The 20,090-nt window shown below is 39.1% G+C and overlaps 1 protein-coding gene across 1 annotated transcript; it reads left to right on the forward strand.

The window, feature by feature from the left end:
* Nucleotides 1-8,856: 8,856 nt before the first annotated feature.
* LOC131016624 (universal stress protein PHOS34) lies at nucleotides 8,857-10,468 on the forward strand. The gene is made up of 4 exons (XM_057945333.1): nucleotides 8,857-9,382; nucleotides 9,502-9,611; nucleotides 9,716-9,834; nucleotides 10,222-10,468. Exons 1-4 carry the CDS (start codon nucleotides 9,208-9,210, stop codon nucleotides 10,310-10,312), a joined length of 495 nt encoding a protein of 164 aa, XP_057801316.1. The 5' UTR covers nucleotides 8,857-9,207; the 3' UTR covers nucleotides 10,313-10,468.
* The last annotated feature ends 9,622 nt before the right edge of the window (nucleotides 10,469-20,090 follow it).

Below are 20,090 nucleotides of genomic sequence, written 5' to 3' on the forward strand. Positions count from 1 at the left end.
ATTGTTAGGTCCGGAGGGTCTCGAATAGGTGTATGGGGGGGGGAGAATACACCTATAGGCTATTTTTCAATCGAAAATAAACTGACACACAACTTTTTTCAGTTAAAAGAGTTTTAGCAAGACTAAGGTTGGCGATTGATACTGAATACTCTTCAGTAAGAAGTTATCAATTAAGTCAAAGACTTTAATTGATACACGTTAGGCTTCAGTCGAGTTTGTAAAACAGAGGAGTAATATGAATCTCACTGACTATTCGAAGATTTATCAGTTCGACTAATATTACTGGCAGCGGAAAACATTTCGTTCGAAATAGCCTTTGTGATTAAGTGAGTTGTCAAGATTTAAGTTCCACTTTGCTATTAATCAGTTTCACTTGATAAAACGATAAAACGTTTGTGCACAGATAAGAATGGTAAATACTGAAAGCGATAAATAACAAGGGGATTTTTACATGGTTCGGAAAACACTTTCTACATCCACGGTCAGTTGATCAAACTAACAACTTCACTAGGCATGTGCTTGACTCAACCTAAACACTACGCTAGATCGACTCGCAATAGGACGAGATCTATTGTAACGTGTAAGCTAACTCAAGTCGTCTCTCAAGGAAGATCCTAAAAGGCTTTTAATTATATCGCAAGAAAAATAATAAATGTTTGATTTAAAAACTTGTAAAATAAACTTAAACATAAAAAGTAAATTAAAACTTGTAAATTAAACTTAAACTTAATCTAGGCAAGAAACTATGAAAACCCTAGACAAGAATTAAACAACTTAAAGTAATTTTAAACTTAAGAATTAAAGACGATTAAACTATGAAATTTAAAGACTTGAATTAAAACTTCTAAACTAGGCATGAAACGAAATTGCATAATTGAAAGGAAAGCATAAATGTAAAAGCAAAGCATGAACATGATTAAACAAAAGAAATTGAATTAAATATGAAATACCGTAAATTCCTTGAACGCGCAATTGCTGTCACTCAATTACAATCCAAGAAGAAACTAAAAACAAAACTAAATCGAAACCTAACTAGAACAATGAATTCGAAACTTGAAGAACTAAGAAAGCAATAAAAACGCTTAAGTCTTGGTTGCCTTGCGGAACAATGTTTCTCAAGGTGGAACGAAGATTAGGGCAAAATGAATAATTTACAATGAAGATTATGGCCCTATTTATAGACTTCAATCCAATCCTGATCACCATCAAACTTGCCATGCAAAACTAGACTCTTAAGGAAATAGAATCGTGCAAAGGAAAGAAAGTCCATCAAAATCGTGCTCTGCAAGTTATCTCCACTCTGGCAAGAAATCGGCTAACTCTGGAAACTCGGCTCTGGAAAGGTATAGTGCAGAGCTACAAGTCAGCTCTGGTAGTAGCGAGCTCTGAAAAAGATAGAGCTGAAAGTCAGCTCTGCAAAGTTCAGCTCGGCAAAGTTGACTCTAGCAAACTATGTTGACTCTGTCGATCTTTAGCTCTGCTCTGTCAAGTTTACTCTGGCGCGTAAGTCAGCTCTGTCTATTTAGCTCTGATGCTTTAGCTCTGCTCTGACAAGTTTGTTCTGCTCTGGAGATTTTAGCTCTGCTCTGACAAGTTTGTTCTGCTCTGGAGATTTCAGCTCTGACTCTGCAAGTCAGCTCTGCTCTGGCGTTTGCGCTCTGCTCTGGCGAGCCTCTCTGCTCTGGTCTGCGCGCGGGCTTTTCAGCTCTGGCGCGGGCTTTTCAGCTCTGAACACCAGAGTGCGCCAGAATACGCCTTTCTCATCCAAAATCTCCAAAATCACACTCTTCCATCTATAAAACCTAAATCTCATGCAAAGCATAAAACAAACCATAAAACGCACCAATTTCCAGAATATTTAACTTAAAATATGCACATGCAATCCCCAAAATAAGAATAATTAAGCATAAATCAGTGCTTACGGGTGCACAACAAACCTAGACAATTGAAGATCCTATCTTCAGTACCAACACTCTGGGTTGGATTTCTCACTCTTAGCTTCACTGAGACAAAACTATGCCTTTCCGTGAAGACTAAGATCTCTTGGAGTCAGAACACTGGTCTGAACTCCTTACAACTCAAACTCTCGATTCGGTCGGTTGAAAAGAGGCTTCGAAAACTTGCCAACTAGATTACAAAGAACATGTTCTCTGTAATCAGTTATATCTAGGCTTTGGATATACGATATTTGCCTAAGTTCTAAGAGAATGTATGTAATCAGCAGTGACTGATTTTTGGCTTTGTGATTCTCTTCTTCGATTCAAACTTTGGAATGGTTTTGAATGTTGAGTGAAGATTGAAGTGATCATCGAGCTCCATTTATAGGAGACGTCTTGAATAGATCCGTTGGCTGAAATGGTCTTCAAGAATTCTTCCGTTAGAGAGTAATTTGAACTTGGGCCGAGGCTTCAATCTTCGAGGTTTCTTTGTCTGGTGAGTACGGCTACTAAGGAGCATGAGATAGGACATCTCTGAAAAGGTAATCACCAAAAAGGAAGAGCCTCTGCAGAGAAAGGACGATCCTGAGATCTCTGCATTTAATGCGGTTGTACTTCTGGAGTGCGTGGCTTCCTTTAAGCTTTGGAGCTTCATTCCGAGGAAGAATGTTTAACTGATACTTAACTTTAGTATCAGTCCGCTGAATCCACGTGACTCGTATTAAATAATCAGCCGTAACTGATTCTTGGACTGGTTAGTCAAATATCAGTATTTGACTCTACCTTAATTCGTCAACAGTCGGCAACTTCAGTCTTTAGTCTTCAGTCCTCCGGCTTCAGTCTTCAGAACAACAACTAAACTAGAAAAATAAATCTAACACTTGAGTGCGAACAGTTCTAGTCTATTACAAGTGAAACTTATTGATTTTGGTATCATCAAAACTAGGATTAGGATATTTCATTAAGTTCCCAACATCTTTCTATACAACTCTTGATCAAATCTCCAATTCGTGAGGCTACCAGCCATACTTGGACCCTCAAAACAACCATCTCATTCATGTATTGTTTGTAAAGACAATTGTGATTGTTTCAAATTTAGATTAGTTGGATGTTTCCTGCAAACACTTAGATGATTTATAAGTGTAAAAGTGTTCTGTTTTTTAGACTCTGACATGTAAAGTTTACCACAATAGTTTCACTTTTCTTTTGTTTTAAGCTCATCATAGACGATGGTGAAGTAAGGCCATACATTAGTTATCTGCTTCAACTGTCTCAACTTGAGGCTCTACATGTCCACTTGTTTGTGGTAGCTTTTGTCTTTAGAGCTTAATTTTACCATCTACAAAAACATAGTTAATCCATCAGCCACTGCCGCATGTATTACTCGACAAAATCAGCAACAATAATTAATCAAGTTTAGCAAAAATTAAACAGAATTAGGGGTTGGGCGAAAGAATTAATTACTTCTACACGAATTCAGTTTTACCACGAATTCATATTTCAGATTAATTCAATTTAGCACCGCACGAGTTGAATTTAGCACAAAAAAAGGGCTCGACAAAAGAATTAATTAATTCTACAATCAATTAATTCTACAATAAAGAAATAGGGGTTGGACGAATTTTAGATTTTAGAAATTAAACAATCAATTAATTCTACAATAGGGGGACGAAAATTAAACAAAAATCACATAAAGAGACAGAGATTTCATGAGGCACATAGAAAATTAAACAATCAATTAATTCTACAATAAAGGAATAGGGGTTGGACGAATTTTAGATTTTAGAAATTAAACAATCAATTAATTCTACAATAGGGGTTGAATGAAAATTAAACAAAAAGCACACAGAGAGACAGAGATTTCATGAAGCACATAGAAATAGAGAGATTTCATAAAGCCACAATTAAACAAATGAAGCGAAAATTAAGAAATTAAACAAACAAATAAAAATTAAAGCAAAAATTGACACACGAGAGATAGAGAGATTTCAGAAAGCATCGAGATGACTATCGTTTAGGGGCTGACCGACTGGCGAGACTAGGGCGTTAGGTTGGGCGAGACAAGCGAGACTGGGGCTTCAGGCCGCGTCGGATGGGCCCTGGCAAGTTGCACCTGGCAGCCGACACACAGTAGGAGTGGAGTAGGGAGAAGGGGTGACTGGTGTGTGACAATGAGTGCACTCTTAAATCTGATATGGTTCTAATTTCTAAAGTGTAAAGTGTAAACCCTCATGTTTAATAATTAATTATTTAAAATAATATACTTGGCGTCCACAAAAAAATAGGGCACTTTCCCTTTTAAGACATGGGCCCACCACTTTTCTTCATATTTTATCCTTATCAATACCCCTTATTTACAAAAAAACCAACTTTAATTCAATCTCAACCGCTCATTTTAAATAATGGTGGGACCCTTTGTCCAGTAACCACTAATTTTATTAAAACTTGTGCGCAAGTAATGTGTCCCATTTTTGGTGGACGAATGGGAGTATATATATATATATATATATATATATTGTTAGGTCCTTGAGGGTCTCGAATAAGTGTATGGGGGGAGGGAATACACCTATAGGTTATTTTAAATCGAAAACAAACAGACACAACCTTTTTCAGTAAAAATAGCAAAACTTAGATTGACGACTGATACTGAATACTCTTCAGTAAAGAGTTATCAGTTAAGTCAATGACTTAACTGATGCACGTTAGGCTTCAGTCGAGTTTGTAAAACAGAGGAGTGTTATGAATCTTACTGACTATCTGAAGATTTATCAGTTAGACTAATAACACTGGTTGCGAAAAACTTTTCTTTCGAAATAACCTTTGTGATTTAAACAAGTTGTCAAGATTTATGTTTCACTTTGCTATTAATCAGTTTCAGTACCAAAAGGTTTGTGCACAAATAAGGAAAGTAAATACTGAAAGCGATAACCAACAAGGGAATTTTTACGTGGTTCGAAAAATACTTCCTATATCCACGGTCAATTGATCACACTGACAACTTCACTAGGCTTGTGCTTACGGGTGCACAGCAAACCTAAACAACCGAAGATCCAATCTTCAGTACCAACACACTGGGTTAGATTTCTCGCTCTTAGCTTCACTGAGACAAAACTATGCATTTCCGCAAAGACTAAGATCTCTCAGAGTCATAACACTGGCTGAACTCCTCTTGGCTCAAACTCTCGATTCGGTCGATTGAAAAGAGGTTCGAAAACTTGCCAACTAGATTACAATGAACAGGTTCTCTGTAATCAGTTATACCTAGGCTTTGGATATACAATATTTGCCTAAGTTCTAAGATAATGTATGTAATCAGCAGTGACTGATTTTTGACTTTGTAATTCTCTTCTTCGATTCAAACTTTGGAATGGCTTTGAATTGCTGAGTGACGAATTCGGCAGCGTTTCAGCTTGTGTAGTTGAATTAGTGAAGATTGAAGTGATTCTCGACCTCTATTTATAGTAGAGGTCTTGAATAGATCCGTTGGCTAAAATGGTCTTCAAGAATTCATCCGTTGGAGATAGATTTGAACTTTGCTAAGGCTTCAATCTTTGAGGTTCCTTGTTTGGTGAGAACGGCTACTAAGGAGCAGGAGATAGGACATCTCTGAAAAAGTTAGTCACCAAAAAGGAATGCTCTGCAGAGAAAGGATGATCCTGAAGATCTCTGTATTTAATGCGGCTGTACTCTGGGAGTGCGTGGCTTCCTTTTAACTTTGGAGGTTTAGTCCGAGGAAGAATGTATAACTGATACTTGACTTTAGTATCAGTCCGCTGAATCCACGTGGCCCGCATTAAGTAATCAGTTGTAACTGATTCTTGGACTGTTCAGTCAAATATCAGTATTTGACTCTGCCTTAATTCATTACATCAGTCGACATCTTCAGTCTTCAGTCTTCAATCCTCCGGTCTTCAAAACACCAACTAAACTAGAAAAGAACTCTAACACTTGAGTTCGAACAGTTCTAGTCTATTATAAGGAAAACCTAAGGATTTTGGTATCATCAAAATAAGGATTATGATATTTCATTAAGTTACCAACACACACACACACACACACACACACACACACACACACACACACACATATATATATATATATATATATATATATTAGTAATATTTAATTCGGGCGGGTTCGGATTGAAAACCTCAAGGCTATTTACTTGAGAGTTATTCATGATCGGATTCTTCTCAAGTTTGCTCGTTGGAAAGGCATACATCTCTCGATGGCTGGGTGCATTTTTCTAGTCAAATCGATTATTCAAAGCTCTATTACCCATTCAATGATGGTTTATCGTTGGCCTAAGACTTTGCTTAAAGAGCTTGATCGTAAATGTCGCAATTTTATTTGGACGGGTGATGTCATGAAAAAACCAAATTGCTCGGTCAATTGGGATCGAATTTGTGTTATTAAGGAAGAAGGTGGGTTGGGCCTTCGTTCATTTTCCTTGATGAATAAGTGTTTTCTCATGAAGATGGCTTGGAATGTCATCTGTGGGAAGGACTTTGGCCACCGTATTATCAAGTCTCGCTACTTGAATGTTTTTTGTATGCCCAACACTGTGGTTGCTTATTCTATTTGGACTTGTTTGCGTCATGAGATTCAGGGCTTGGTTGACGACTCTTATAGCTATATTGGTGATGGTTCTTCGATTAATTTTTGGAGAGACGATTGGCTTGGCTATAGACTTGTGGATAGATGTCGAGTTCCTTTCTATGTCTTGGATTCTTTGAGTTATTATGTGGCTGATTATTTCTATGGCGGTATCTGGCATTTTACTCAGGACTTTATTAACAACTATCCGGAGATTGTTTACGACATTTTGCTGCTTCCTATTGGATCAACTTCTGATACTCATTTCTGGAAACCTTCGGTGCATGGTCAGGTAACTACTGCCCTCGCTTTTGCTCAGCATTATCATCGTTTTCCCAAAGTCTTGTGGGGATCTTGGATTTGGGAAAACTATATTCCCATTAGGCGCTCTTTGGTTTGTTGGCGGTTGCTACACAATCGCATTCCAACGTTTGATCATATGCGGAGGCATGGTCTTATTGTTTCTTCCTATTGCTGCTTTTGTTTTAATGCAGAGGAAATTGCCGATCATATCTTCTGGCAATGCAGCGGTATCAAGCTTATATGGCGTGAGTTTTTACAGTGGTTTAACTTTGACTATTACTCATATGATATAACATAGTTTTCTCGTGGCTGCTTGGAATCCCGACACCAGTTCTCAGGTGCTGACTTTCTGGAAAACTGGTATTATCACTCTTGTCTAGGCGATCTGGACTCTTCGTAATGCTTGTATTTTTAAGGATAAAGTTTTCTATGCCAAACATCTTCTTCAAATTGTGCGCGTTGCTTTCAAAGAGGTTGATGGTAACTTTACCAATATTAGGCATATGAACAACACTTGGTTGGATTATTCGATTCTTCATGCTATTGACGTCACCACCAAGGCCGCTCCTCTTCCTGTCATGATTAATGTTTATTGGTGGCCCCCTGTTTCGAATTGGATTAAAGTTAATAAAGATGGTTCTGCTTTAGGTGCTCCGGGTAAGATCGCAGCTGGCGGTGTTTTTAGAGATAAGTTCGGTTGGGTTCGTGGATGTTTTCATCATAATGGTGGTACAGGCTTCGTGTTTGAAGCTGAGCTACTCGCGGTTATCATGGCAATTCAGATTGCCCATAGTCGTGGTTGGTTCGCTCTTTGGGTCGAGTCTGATTCCACTTATATTGTCAACCTCCTTCATACTCGTTCTGCTCTTGTTCCTTGGAGATTTATTGCTTCTTGGAATAAGATTCTCAAGCTTCTTCAAGACTTTAATATTCAGATTTCTCATATCTATCGCGAGGGTAACCTTCCGGCTGATATTATGGCTAGTGTGAATATGACGGAGGGGTGGCGGTGCATGAAGTTGAGGAGATTAAGAAGGCGGTTAGGTTGGATATGGCTATTCATAGCCACGTTAGAATGAAAGCGAGATGATCTCGACCTTTGCTGCTGAGGATCGCAGCGGGTTTCGTGTGTGGGACGCGGCCTTTGGCATTTTCTCCTTGAGGCTCGCTGCCCGAGGCTTGGTCAAGTTTGCTTTGATCGAGTTTTTTTGGTTTGTTTGGTCTTTGGGGTGTTCTTTGCTTGGTGGTTGGGCTTGGAGCGTCGCTCGTGCTTTTTCACAACTGTTGGGTGCGCTCACAGTTGGGGCCTGAGTGGGCTCTGCTGGGTGCTCGGTGATGGAGTATCCTCTTTTTCATCGGTATCGAGCCTTTCTTCTTGCTTCTGGCAGATTGGTCATTGAGGTGTTGGAAGTATGTCGGATTTTGCCGGCGTCTGGGTTGTTGGTTGCTGCCTTGCTCTTTCGGTTTTTTGTTGTTTTCCGAGCAGTGGAATGACCGGAATTACTTAGGGGCGATGGTTAGGCCGGAACTCCTGAAGTTTTTCCACATTCTCTCTGCTCATTTTGGTTGGTTCTCTGGCTTTTCTCTCAGTAATAGACGAGTACTCTTTTCCTTATTAAGGTTTTTCCCACTGGGTTTTCCTTAATGAGGTTTTAATGAGGCTCGACCCTTAGTCAACTTTTTCTGTGTTATCAAGGGTTAGGGTTTTTTTCTTCTTATTTTTTAAATAAAATCGCATTTTAATAAGATTAAATATCTTTTTACTTTTATGGTTATGAGATTATTTTCAATTTAAAAATCCTCGATCAAATATATTTGAATAAGATTTATGTAGTTTCTAATAATTGAGATTTTCATCTTCTTCTAAGTTTTACTAATAATCAATACCCAACGATTTTTTTATATATTTAGAATATCCTGATGCAGCACATATTAATAAAACAAATCAAAATGAAATTAAATAAAATTACGACACATTAACTCAGTTTTTCAAGGCAAGGATTAATTTCCTTATTAACACACATCAACGAAGCTATAAAACTTTTTTTTTTTTTGAGAGAATACTATAAAACTCTTTAAATGTCTATGCTTGTGACAATATTTTGGAGGTTTTTTCGTACAAGAATACAAATTCGAAATTTTATATTTATATCCTTGTCTGGATAAAGATTACAGATAATAATGTGATTAGTGACTAATTTGATTGAGTTGAGCTGAGCACACGGTATTCCTCATAAAAGTCGACTCCACAAGTATACGGAGTATTTAGCCTTTTGGTTTGCCCACGCAACTATTGTGCTTTGCCTCCTTCATTTCATACTCCTATTAACAAAATCTAGTGAGAGAGAATAGAGAGAGAATAGAGAGAAACATGGTGAAAGACAGGAAAATTGGAGTGGCGATGGATTTCTCCAAGAGCAGCAAGGCGGCGCTGCAGTGGTCGATCGACAATCTCGCCGATAAAGGCGACACATTCTACATCATCCACATCAAATCTCACTCTTCCGATGAATCGCGCAACAAGCTCTGGAAGGAATCCGGTTCTCGTAAGCTTCCTTCTCCTTCGATTTTCTGATTTTAGATCGCCGCGATGCTCATTTATTTCGATCCGACTTGTCTTTTAATTTGTGTATTTTTTTGGGGGGGAATTTTGGTGAAATTGTAGCTCTGATTCCATTGTCGGAGTTTCGTGAACCGGAGGTGATGAAGAAGTATGATGTGCCTACTGATATCGAACTTCTCGACATGCTAGACACTGCAGCTAGGCAGAAAGAGGTTCCTTCTCTCCTCTCTCTTTAAAATTTTTATAGTTAGTTTGGGGATTCTTGCTGAATTGTAGTGAGTGAGATTGAACGAAATGTGTTTGACGAATTGATTAGATAACTGTGGTGACGAAGCTGTTCTGGGGAGATGCGAGAGAGAAGATCTGTGAAGCTGCTGAAGATATGAAGCTTGATTCTTTGGTTATGGGCAGCAGGGGACTCAGCACCATCAAAAGGTAAATTTTTTCGTTAGTTAAGTTTTAAAAATCGCTGAGGTATTTTTCATGTTGCAATTTCTGGCGATGTGATTATTCTTAGAAGAAAAAATAAATTAGTCTATAAAATATTTGAAGAAAAACTTAAATCGTTAATCAGTTTGAAGTTTCTTCGTTTGTTAGATGGAAATTTCAAATTTTATCATGAGTATGCTGTTAGAAATTTTCAACATTTGGAATTTCTTAGCCAGATAAAAGAACTGAAATTTCCTTTCTTCTTTTTGTACTATTTCATAATAATCACCGAATATTTGTAAATGGGGAGCTGAAGATATTTTTGGAAAAGTGAATTTATTAGATTTTTTTTTCTGTGAGATTTATTGTATTTTATTATGGATGGATGGATAGGATAATTCTGGGAAGCGTGACCAACTACGTGGTGTCGACTGCAAACTGCCCAGTAACTATAGTGAAGGATCCGGAGTTACCCAAGAAGTGATTTACGAATATTTGTAATAAATTTAGTATCTCAACAACTCAGGTCATAATCACCTTTGGACTTCTTTAATAAGCTGTATTCATCACTGCTTCGCTTCAGTACATGAATGTGTGTATGGTGTTATGTCCAATAAAATGGCGCCATTTGTGGATTAAATTTAAGTAATGGGCTGATGTCTAATGGGCTACGTGAATGGGCTCAGTCCATATTATCGCGATATTATTGACGTTACAAAATTCATCTAAAAATCTGTAATTGTGTTAGGTCAGTAACTAATTACGTATTAGTTTCTCATCTTGCTTCTCTTGTTTATGTTTTTCGGTGAAATTGTGAAAAGATGGTTGATGGGCATGAAAGCTAATTAATATTACATACTCCCTCTGTCCCAATATTGATGGCCACATTTCTTTTTGGTCTGTCTCATTATTGTTGGCCACATTCTTAAAATAGAAACATTTAATTTAATTAAGTCAAGTTAATTAATTTAATTAACATTTCTACTTAAACTAAACCCTCTTTAAATAAAAACACACACAACACACACAACACACACAACACACGCATAACACACAAAACACACACAACACACAAAACCTCTCCCTTCTCTCTTCTTCTCCGACGGCCGACAGCGACGTCGGCCGCCGGCCGCCGGCCCTCCCCTTCTCCCTCTCCCCTTCCAGACCGCCCTTGCTCAGATCTCTCTCGAACAAACATAAATCACACACAAACACACCCACACTCAGCACTTTTCCCAAAACAGCCTCTCCCCCTTCTCTCTTCTTCTCCGGCGGACGGCCGCCGCCCGGCCCCGCCCTCTCGTCTGCACTCTCCGGCAAACTCTTCACCTTCTCGATTTCACTCGCCAATAGTTTCGCACCTCCCTCAACCGCGACCCCCATCTTCCTCTCCTCTTCTCCCTCTTCTCTAGTCGCATCTCCCTCTTCTCTATGGCGCGATTTGGGGGCTAGGGCTTTCAGGCGGCGGCGGCGGCGACCCCTCCCCTTCACAGCGCGATTTGGGGGCCTAGGGCTCCGATTTGGTTTGAATGTTTGGATTGAGGAAATTGGATTGAGGAAAATGGAACAAAAAATGGTGTTTGGTTTGAATGTTTTTTGGTGAAAATTGGATTGAGGAAAATGGAACAAAAAATGGCTTGAATTGATTTTTTGGTTTGCATGTTGATCGCCGGCGCCAGCCTGAAAATGGAACGGATGCACTGAGAAGAAGAATATGAAGCACAATTAATTAACTCTATTTTAGTGGACTACACTTAATTAAAATATAACAACCATTTTCTTAATCTCCGTGCCGAAAAGAATGTGGCCAACAATATTGGGACGGAGGGAGTATTACATTTACTTAATTGGAGGAAGGAAGCTGATCAAGCAAGTCAGTTCTAAAGGAGGAGAATCAATGATGAATTCGTAATAATAGGAAAATTTGACCTTGAGCATTGTCAGCGTTGATAACAAGGAAGAAGCACTCAAGGATGTGACACAAATTAGTACCGTAGCCCTGATTCACGATATCCCTATCTGAAGGAGATAAATTTAGCGGTTATTTGGAGTTTTTTAGCATAACGAACTTAGTTGACGTCATCACTATGCACATTACATGTGCATGCACAAAAGGACAGATTTACCCCATAGGCGCACAAGCGGACCAAGGAAAGGATGATGGTTTCCCGATAAACCCCATCCCCGGATACCAGCATCCGCCATGATAACATCAAGTCTTCTACGGATCGATCAACGCTACATTTACTGCAAGTTTCAAACATTTTTTCAAGTTATGCTACGACCTCTCATAGGAACAACCCCGACCATATGGTAAAGATGAATCAGGGTTTGATTGTTCTCGTTGCTGATACACCTAATGCCAATTCTACTAACGACAAGGCGCAACAAATTAATCAAAATATGGAGAATAACCAGTCAAACCCTAACGTGGAAGAACCTAAGATCTCCTATGCGAAAGCGTTGGGCAGTCCTACACTTACGAACGATGATGTCTCCACCCACAATTTCTAGGCACTCCACCCACATAAAACTGAATGATTTATATCAAAAACAGGTGATTAAATTTCACTACGCCCTCATTGGATGTCTCATATTACGTAATGGTGATCAACCACATTTGATAACTGGACTGAAGTAGAAATTATAGAATTTATGGAACCCCTCATAGCCGTGGATGCTCATCCCCATGGGAAAAGGCTATTATACTATCAAGTTTACTACTGGGGTGGATAGGCTACATGTCAAGTCTACGACGTTATGGCAGCTTAAGCCAGGCTTTCTACGTGTCGATAAATTTAAATTAATTAATGGATGTGTGCTATCTTATATAAGATAAATAATTAAATGAAAAGGAGTCATATTCTTTTCTCTTTTTTTTTGATAAATTACAATATTAAATAAAAAAATTTAAAGGTCGCGCCACACGGGGACTCGAACCCAAGACCTTTGGTCTTAGGCATTAATCCCTTACCGCTTGACCAACACACGGTTACACAAAAGTCATATTCTTACTATTGATGAAGATATACAGTGCAATATTAATATTTTAAAAGAATTAATTAATACTGATAGACTTAATTTAAGTTGTGGTTAACTTAAGATAATTCAAGTCTATCAAGAGGTCTTATCATAACCCTTCTACTAATCCTAGCTTAGCCATCAACACATATAAATAGGGGAGATGGAACAAATAAATCCTACACCTTGAATGTGAATCTAAAAGCAAGATCCAAGAACTGATTGAATCGAAAGCAAAACACAAAATACAACACACAAAGAGTTACGTGGTTCAGCTCATAAATGAGCCTACATCCACGGGGGTCAACCGGAAACTATATTACTCAATCAGGATTGAAGAATACAAGGTAAAACTGGGTAAGAACACACACACTCAAACCCTGAGATCTTAGTGGCTCTCAACTCCCTTCCCGTCACTCTTTCTTGCTTCTGCTCACTCTCACATACAACCTAATGATAGAAAATGAACAACAGTCTACAAAGCGTAGAAACTAATCTATATATACAACGAGAAACATCAGCCAAATTAATGACCATCGCAGGATGAGATGAGGTTGAATCAGACGGCCATGCACGCGTCTGCATGTGCAACTAACTCGATGAGAGAAATTGTAAGTGAGCCCTCCGCATAAAAGATGTTATCAACTAACTCCCTGCATGACTCGTGTTTATGTAGATCACGTTTTTACTAACATTCTCCACCTTGATCGAATAAATAGCCACAACTCCAGCTTTCCACCAACATATGCCCTATCATAGGACTTCCTTTCGAACTAGAACTTCTCCAAGACTTGCACTAGCCTTTGGCAGTGCTTGAACTTGGTTGCAGGTAATGCTTTTGTTAGCATATCCGCGGCGTTCTCCTCTGTTGACACTTTCTCAACAGTCACCACACCTTTATTCACGATATCTCTTATGAAGTGAAGTCTAACATCGATGTGTTTACTCCTCTCATGAAAGACTTGATGTTTTACAAGATGAATAACACTTTGGCTATCACATCTTACAGTAACACACTTTTGCTTTATGCCAAATTCAGCCATAATGCCATTCAACCACAGACCTTCTTTGATAGCCTTTGTTAATGACATGTACTCAGCTTTGGTTGTGGACAATGCCACAACTGATTGCATAACTGATTTCCAGGAAATGGCTGCACCATATAAGGTGAAGACATATCCAGTTTGAGATTTCCTTGTGTTTGTATTTGATGCAAAATCTGAATCTACATATCCCAGCAAAGCATGTGTATCTCTTTCCTCCACCTTCTCAAATAAAATTCCATAATTTGAAGTAGCTTTCATGTATCTCAATATCCACTTAAGCCCTAACCAATGCTCCTTTCCTGGTTCAGCCATATACCTGCTAGTGACACTCACGACATGAGCTATATCAGTCCTAGTGCATATCATGGTGTACATGATACTCCCTACACTGTTAGCATATGGTATCTTCTCCATATAAGCTATGTATATGCATCAGTGACATGCATTTTCAGATTTAGATAGCTTGAAGTGTTCTGCCAGTGGAGTACTAACCCTTTTTTATTATGCCATATTGAACTTTTTCAGAACTTTGTATATATAATCATGTTGGATCAACCACAGCTTATCCATATCATTGGCACGAATCAAATCCATTCCTAGAATCCTTTTTGCACTCCCCAAATCCTTCATCTCAAACTTTATCCTCAAGTCATTTTTAACCTTTTCAATTTCAGCCATATCTTTACATGCAACAAGCGTGTCATCAACATAAAGAAGCAAATATATCATCTCCCCACTGTCATTCTTTCTCAATTACACACAATTATCATAAGCTGACCTTGTGAAACCAATATCTGTCATATGTTGATCAAACTTGAGATACCATTGCCTTGAACTCTGTTTTAGTCCATAAAGGGACTTCTTTAGCAAATAGACTTTGTTCTCATTCCCAGCCTCTATGAAACCTTCAGGTTGATACATGTATATACTCTCCTTTAGATCTGCATGTAAAAATGGAGTTTTTACATCAAGTTGTTGCAACTCCAGCCCTTGTTGAACCACAATAGCTAACAACAATCTGATGGAACAATATTTCACAACAGGTGAAAACACCTCGTTGAAATTGATTCCTTCCTTTTGTGTGAAGCCTCTAGCCACTAGTCTGGCTTTGTACCTTATTGATCCATCTACCTCAATTTTCTTCTTGAAAATCCATTTGCAACTAACACATTTATGACCTTTTGGAGCCTCAACCAAAACCCAGGTTTTGTTCTTCAATAGATAGTCTATTTTTTCTGCCATTGCTTCAAGCCACTTGTCTTTCTCTTTGCAATTGACAACTTCTTTGTAGTTTTTAGGCTCACTATAATCAATATTTTCTGCAGTGGCTAAGGCATGAGAAATTAGGTCCGCATGACCATATCTATCAGGTGGATGGATAGATCTCTTTATTCTGTCCCTAGCAAGTTGATAATCTGCCAGATGATTATCAGTTTCACTTTCCTGATTTTCAGAGTCCTTATGCTCTTCATCAGATGATTCTATTTATGTGTCCTTGTCATTTACACCACCATGCTCCACCTGCACTTGAGTATTATCATCTGTATGAGTATTCTTTTCAGTCTTCTTTAGATATGGCATCTTATCTTCTTTAAATACCACATCCCTACTAATGATTGGCTTTCGCATGCCTAGCTCTAAACACCATAGCTTGTACCCATTCAATCCCTTGGGGTATCCCAGAAATATACATCTAAGAGCCCTTGGCTCCAGTTTATCTTGTTTGATGTGTACATAAGCCAAACAGCCAAATCTTCTCAAGTATGAATAGTCTGACACCCTTCCATTCCATAATTCATTAGGAGCTTTAAAACCAATGGCTAATGAAGGGCACTTGTTTATCAGATGGCATGCGGTAGAAGCTGCTTCACCCCAGAACTTCTTTGGTAAACCACTTTCAGTAAGCATGGCTCTTATCCTCTCCAAAATAGTTCTGTTCATCTTTTCTATTAAGCCATTTTGTTGGGGATTTTCTGGTACAGTCTTGTGCCTTTTAATCCCTTTTGCTCTACTAAAACTCCTGAAACTCATCATACAAGAACTCGAGGCCATTATCTATTCTCAAGTACTTCAATTTCAGCCCTTTCTCAGCCTGAACTTCATTGTACCATTCCTCAAACTTCTGAAAAGTATCAGACTTGTTCTTTAGTATATAGATCCATAATTTTATGGAGTAATGGTCTACTAAAGACAAGTAATATCTTCCACCACCAATAGTTTTTGTCATTGCCTTCCCCCATAGGTCACAGTGAACATATTCCAATGGTGCACTGCATTTCATAGTGCTTGTTGGATATGGCAGTTTCTTACTTTTAGCAAGAATGCATACTTCACAGCCCTGAACTTTAAAGTTTGTGGTGTGTTTCAGTATTCCCTGCTTCAGTATCTCATTCATACTCTTTTCCCCTACATGACCTAACCTTAAATGCCATAGATTAGACTCATCGGTGGTATTGACTTCTGCCTTTCCAACCATAGTTTTAGCATCTAAATAGTACAACTTATTTTCTCTGATACCTCTCATAACAATGATAGAGTCTTTTTCTACCATTAAAACTCCAGATGCAGAATTGAAAGTATAACCCTTTGCTTCAAGCATTCCCAAGGAAATAAGATTTCTCTTGAGGGAATGAATGTACCTAACTCCCTGCAGAATTCTTGATACTCCATCATGTATCTTGAGTTTTATGTTGCCAATCCCCTTGACTGGACACAACTGGTCATTTCCAAGCATAACTGATCTTGATCCTTCAACATGTAAATCCACAAACCAAGATTTGTGTGGACACATGTGGAAAGAACAGGCTGAGTCCATGATCCATTTCTCTCCAACCTTATGATTAACAACATTTAACATCTCAGCTTTTTCTACATGCTCAATAACCTCTGCGGATTCTAGTTTATTCCCCATCTCCTTTTGTTTTCTCTTCCATGAGAAACAATTCTTCTTCAAATGTCCTGCCTTCTTGCAGTAATGACACTTTCTTGTTTCCTCAAAATCAGTAGATTTCCCTTGATTATCTTTCTTTCCATCTGCAGACCCTTTTTTGAACTTCTTCTTTGGTTTACTCTTGATGTTCAGGCCCTTTGCAATGGAATCCTTCTTGCTATCTGAAGCCTTTTGAAGTTCATTTGACATAAGGGCTTTTATCACTTCATCCGCAGAAATGCTAGTAGTCCTACCATATAATATGGTATCTTTGAAATTCTCAAGAGATTTCGGCATCGAATTCAGGAGGATGATGGCTCTATCTTCACAATCGATTTTCACATCCACACTTTGAAGATCATCCAAGATTTTGGTGAATTCATTGAGTTGATCTGGAATATCCTTCTCATCCAAAATCTTGAAGGAGAACAGTCTCTGCTTGAGATATACTCCCTCCGTCCCGCTAAAGTTGGCAACATTCTTTTCGGCACGGAGATTAAGAAATTGAGTGTTATATGTTTTAATAGAGTGTGGCCTACAATTGTTGACCAAATTAGTGAGTAATTGTTGACTTAATTAAAGAAATTTTGGCATTTTTAGAAAGTGGCCTACAATTGTTGACCAAATTAGTGAGTAGTTGTTGACTTAATTAAAGTAAACTTTTGCCATTTTTAGAAAGTGGCCAACTTTAGTGGGACACTCAAAATAGAAATGTTGCCAACTTTAATGGGACGGAGGGAGTAATCAGCTAGCTAGCTAGAGATTTTTGAAGATAAAGGTCTTCCAACTTTCTCCAAACATCTGCTGCGCTTTTCTCCCTAGCAACTTCCCTGAGAACTTTATCTCCGAGGCATAAGATGATCGCTGAATGTGCTTTTTCATCTATATCCATCTTATCTACTCTCTTGACATCGTCGGCTTCGGTTTTATCCATCCGCAATGCTCTGGCAAGACCTTGCTGAGTTAGGATCGCCTTCATTTTGATCTGCCAGAGACCAAAACCATTTTTTCTAGTAAACTTTTCAATTTTGAACTTCGCCATTGCCATAGCCGTCACGATTCGATCCACAGCTTCCCACAGATGGCACCAAATGTGAATCTAAAAGCAAGATCCAAGATCTGATCGAATCGAAAGCAAAACACTAAATACAACACATGAAGAGTTACTTGGTTCAGCTCATATCAGGATCAAAGAATACAAGGTAAAACTGGGCAAGAACACACACACTCAAACCCTAAGATCTTAGTGGCTCTCAACTCCCTTCCCGTCACTCTTTCTTGCTTCTGCTCACTCTCACATACAACCCAATGATAGAAAATGAACAACAGTCTACAAAGCGTAGAAACTAATCTATATATACAATGAGAAACATCAGCCAAATTAATGACCACCGCAGGATGAGATGAGGTTGAATTAGACGACCATGCATGCGTCTGCATGTGCAACTAACTCGATGAGAGAAATTGCAAGTGATCCCTCCACATAAAAGATGCTATCAACTAACTCCCTCCATAACTCGTGTTTATGTAGATCACGTTTTTACTAACATTGAAGAAGTAGAATTTTTGTCCCCTACTCCATACTTGACAAAAATTGCTCCATTATGTTTCTAAGATTTTGTGTTTGTCTCATGGCTATTAGTTGAGTCGGTCCGTTGTCTATCCAATGTTCGAGCTGTAAGATGGAATAAGTTAAAAGATTCATAGGTTGAATTCACAGTTATTTAAGTATTCAAATGCCAATTACTAACAAGGTAAATTATCAATCTCTAGGAACATGCTAAGACTTGAGTATTCGACTGTATCTTGGTTGTTGTATTTATTCTGTGATAGTTGTAGAAAATTAATATACATGATTATTTGAGATCATTGGCAGATAATTTCTCACTCGGGTTTCGTCAATTTCGATGATAATGAATAATTTATTAATTTAAGGGTTAATTACGTGAAAAATCATGAACTTTGGGCCCATTTCCAAGTTTTCCATGAATTTTTTTTAATCAAATTTTCCCTGAATTTAAGCTCGTGAATAATTTTGCCATGATTTTGAGCTACCCCCAATTTGAGTGCTGACTTGGCACCATTTAAGTCATCTGAAAGCTAACATGGCACCGCCGACGATGTGAAGAAACGACATCGTTCGATACTCGTAATACTACGTCGTTTCCTTATTTTTTTTACCCCAAAACCAGTATTTAGGTATACATTTAGGGAAAAAAAGAAATTGCATCCCCATTTCGTCGCTTAGGGTTTCAAAAGACAGAAATGAAGTTCACGCCATCTTCCTCCTCTTATGGCGCCTCGTCCATGGCTACACCCGATTCCTTCCCTGAATGCACATGCAAACTTTGAGTGGAGATGAAAACATCACGAACACAGCTTAATCCTGGGCGAAGATTCTTGAAATGCTCCAACAATTGGGTGATTTTAACGTTATTTTCGTTTGAGTTTATTTCTGTGCTGTCATTTTCCTTAAAGCAGCAATCTTTGTTGTTGCAGAAACAATGTGGCTTCTTTGAGTGGGTAGATCCTGAAGTAAAGCCTAAAATTGAAGATGACGAAGATGAAAAATTGAACTTCTGGATTGGAGAATTCTTCAATTCCAGAGCTGACTAAGCCTTGCCAGAGTGCAGCGCTGCCAGAGGCAGCTCTACCGACTCTGCGACTCAGCTCTGCCGACTCTGCCAGAGATAGCTCTGCCCGACTCTACTCTGCCGACTCCCCGAATCTACCCTGCACTTCGCCACCAGAATACAACTTTCCTGCGCCTAAATTGACGAACTTACCTCCATGGTGTATGTACAACCCAAATTCGTGCCTCCCTCGCGTCTTCTCCAGCTCCCCCCGCTGTCCTCCCCCACTACCACACCTCTTCCTCTACCGCCTTCCCCCACCACCATCACAGATCCGCCACCTCAACCACCGCCCTCCCCAGCGTCTTTTCCAGCGCCCTCTGTCGCCGCCTCTGCTGCCCTACCCCACCAGACTTTGTGTGTTGTCTCTCTCTCTCTCTCTCTCCACTTTCTCTCTCCTGGAATTGACGTCGCCGCCGTGAATCGGAGCTGCTGTTGTGTGAATTTGGTGTTGATGGAATTTAGTGATGATGGTGGTGGAGGGCGGTGGAAAAAGAGAGGGCGGTTGAGCGATGGATCTGCGTGGGTGGTTGGCGGCGACGGATCTGATGATGGTGATGGTGGAGGGCGGTGGAGAGAGAGAGGGCGGTAGAGGGGGTTCGATGCGGCGAAAGAGGAAGGCGACTGATCTGG

Source organism: Salvia miltiorrhiza, chromosome 3 (assembly GCF_028751815.1).
Source record: "Salvia miltiorrhiza cultivar Shanhuang (shh) chromosome 3, IMPLAD_Smil_shh, whole genome shotgun sequence".
Taxonomy (NCBI): Eukaryota; Viridiplantae; Streptophyta; class Magnoliopsida; order Lamiales; family Lamiaceae; genus Salvia; species Salvia miltiorrhiza.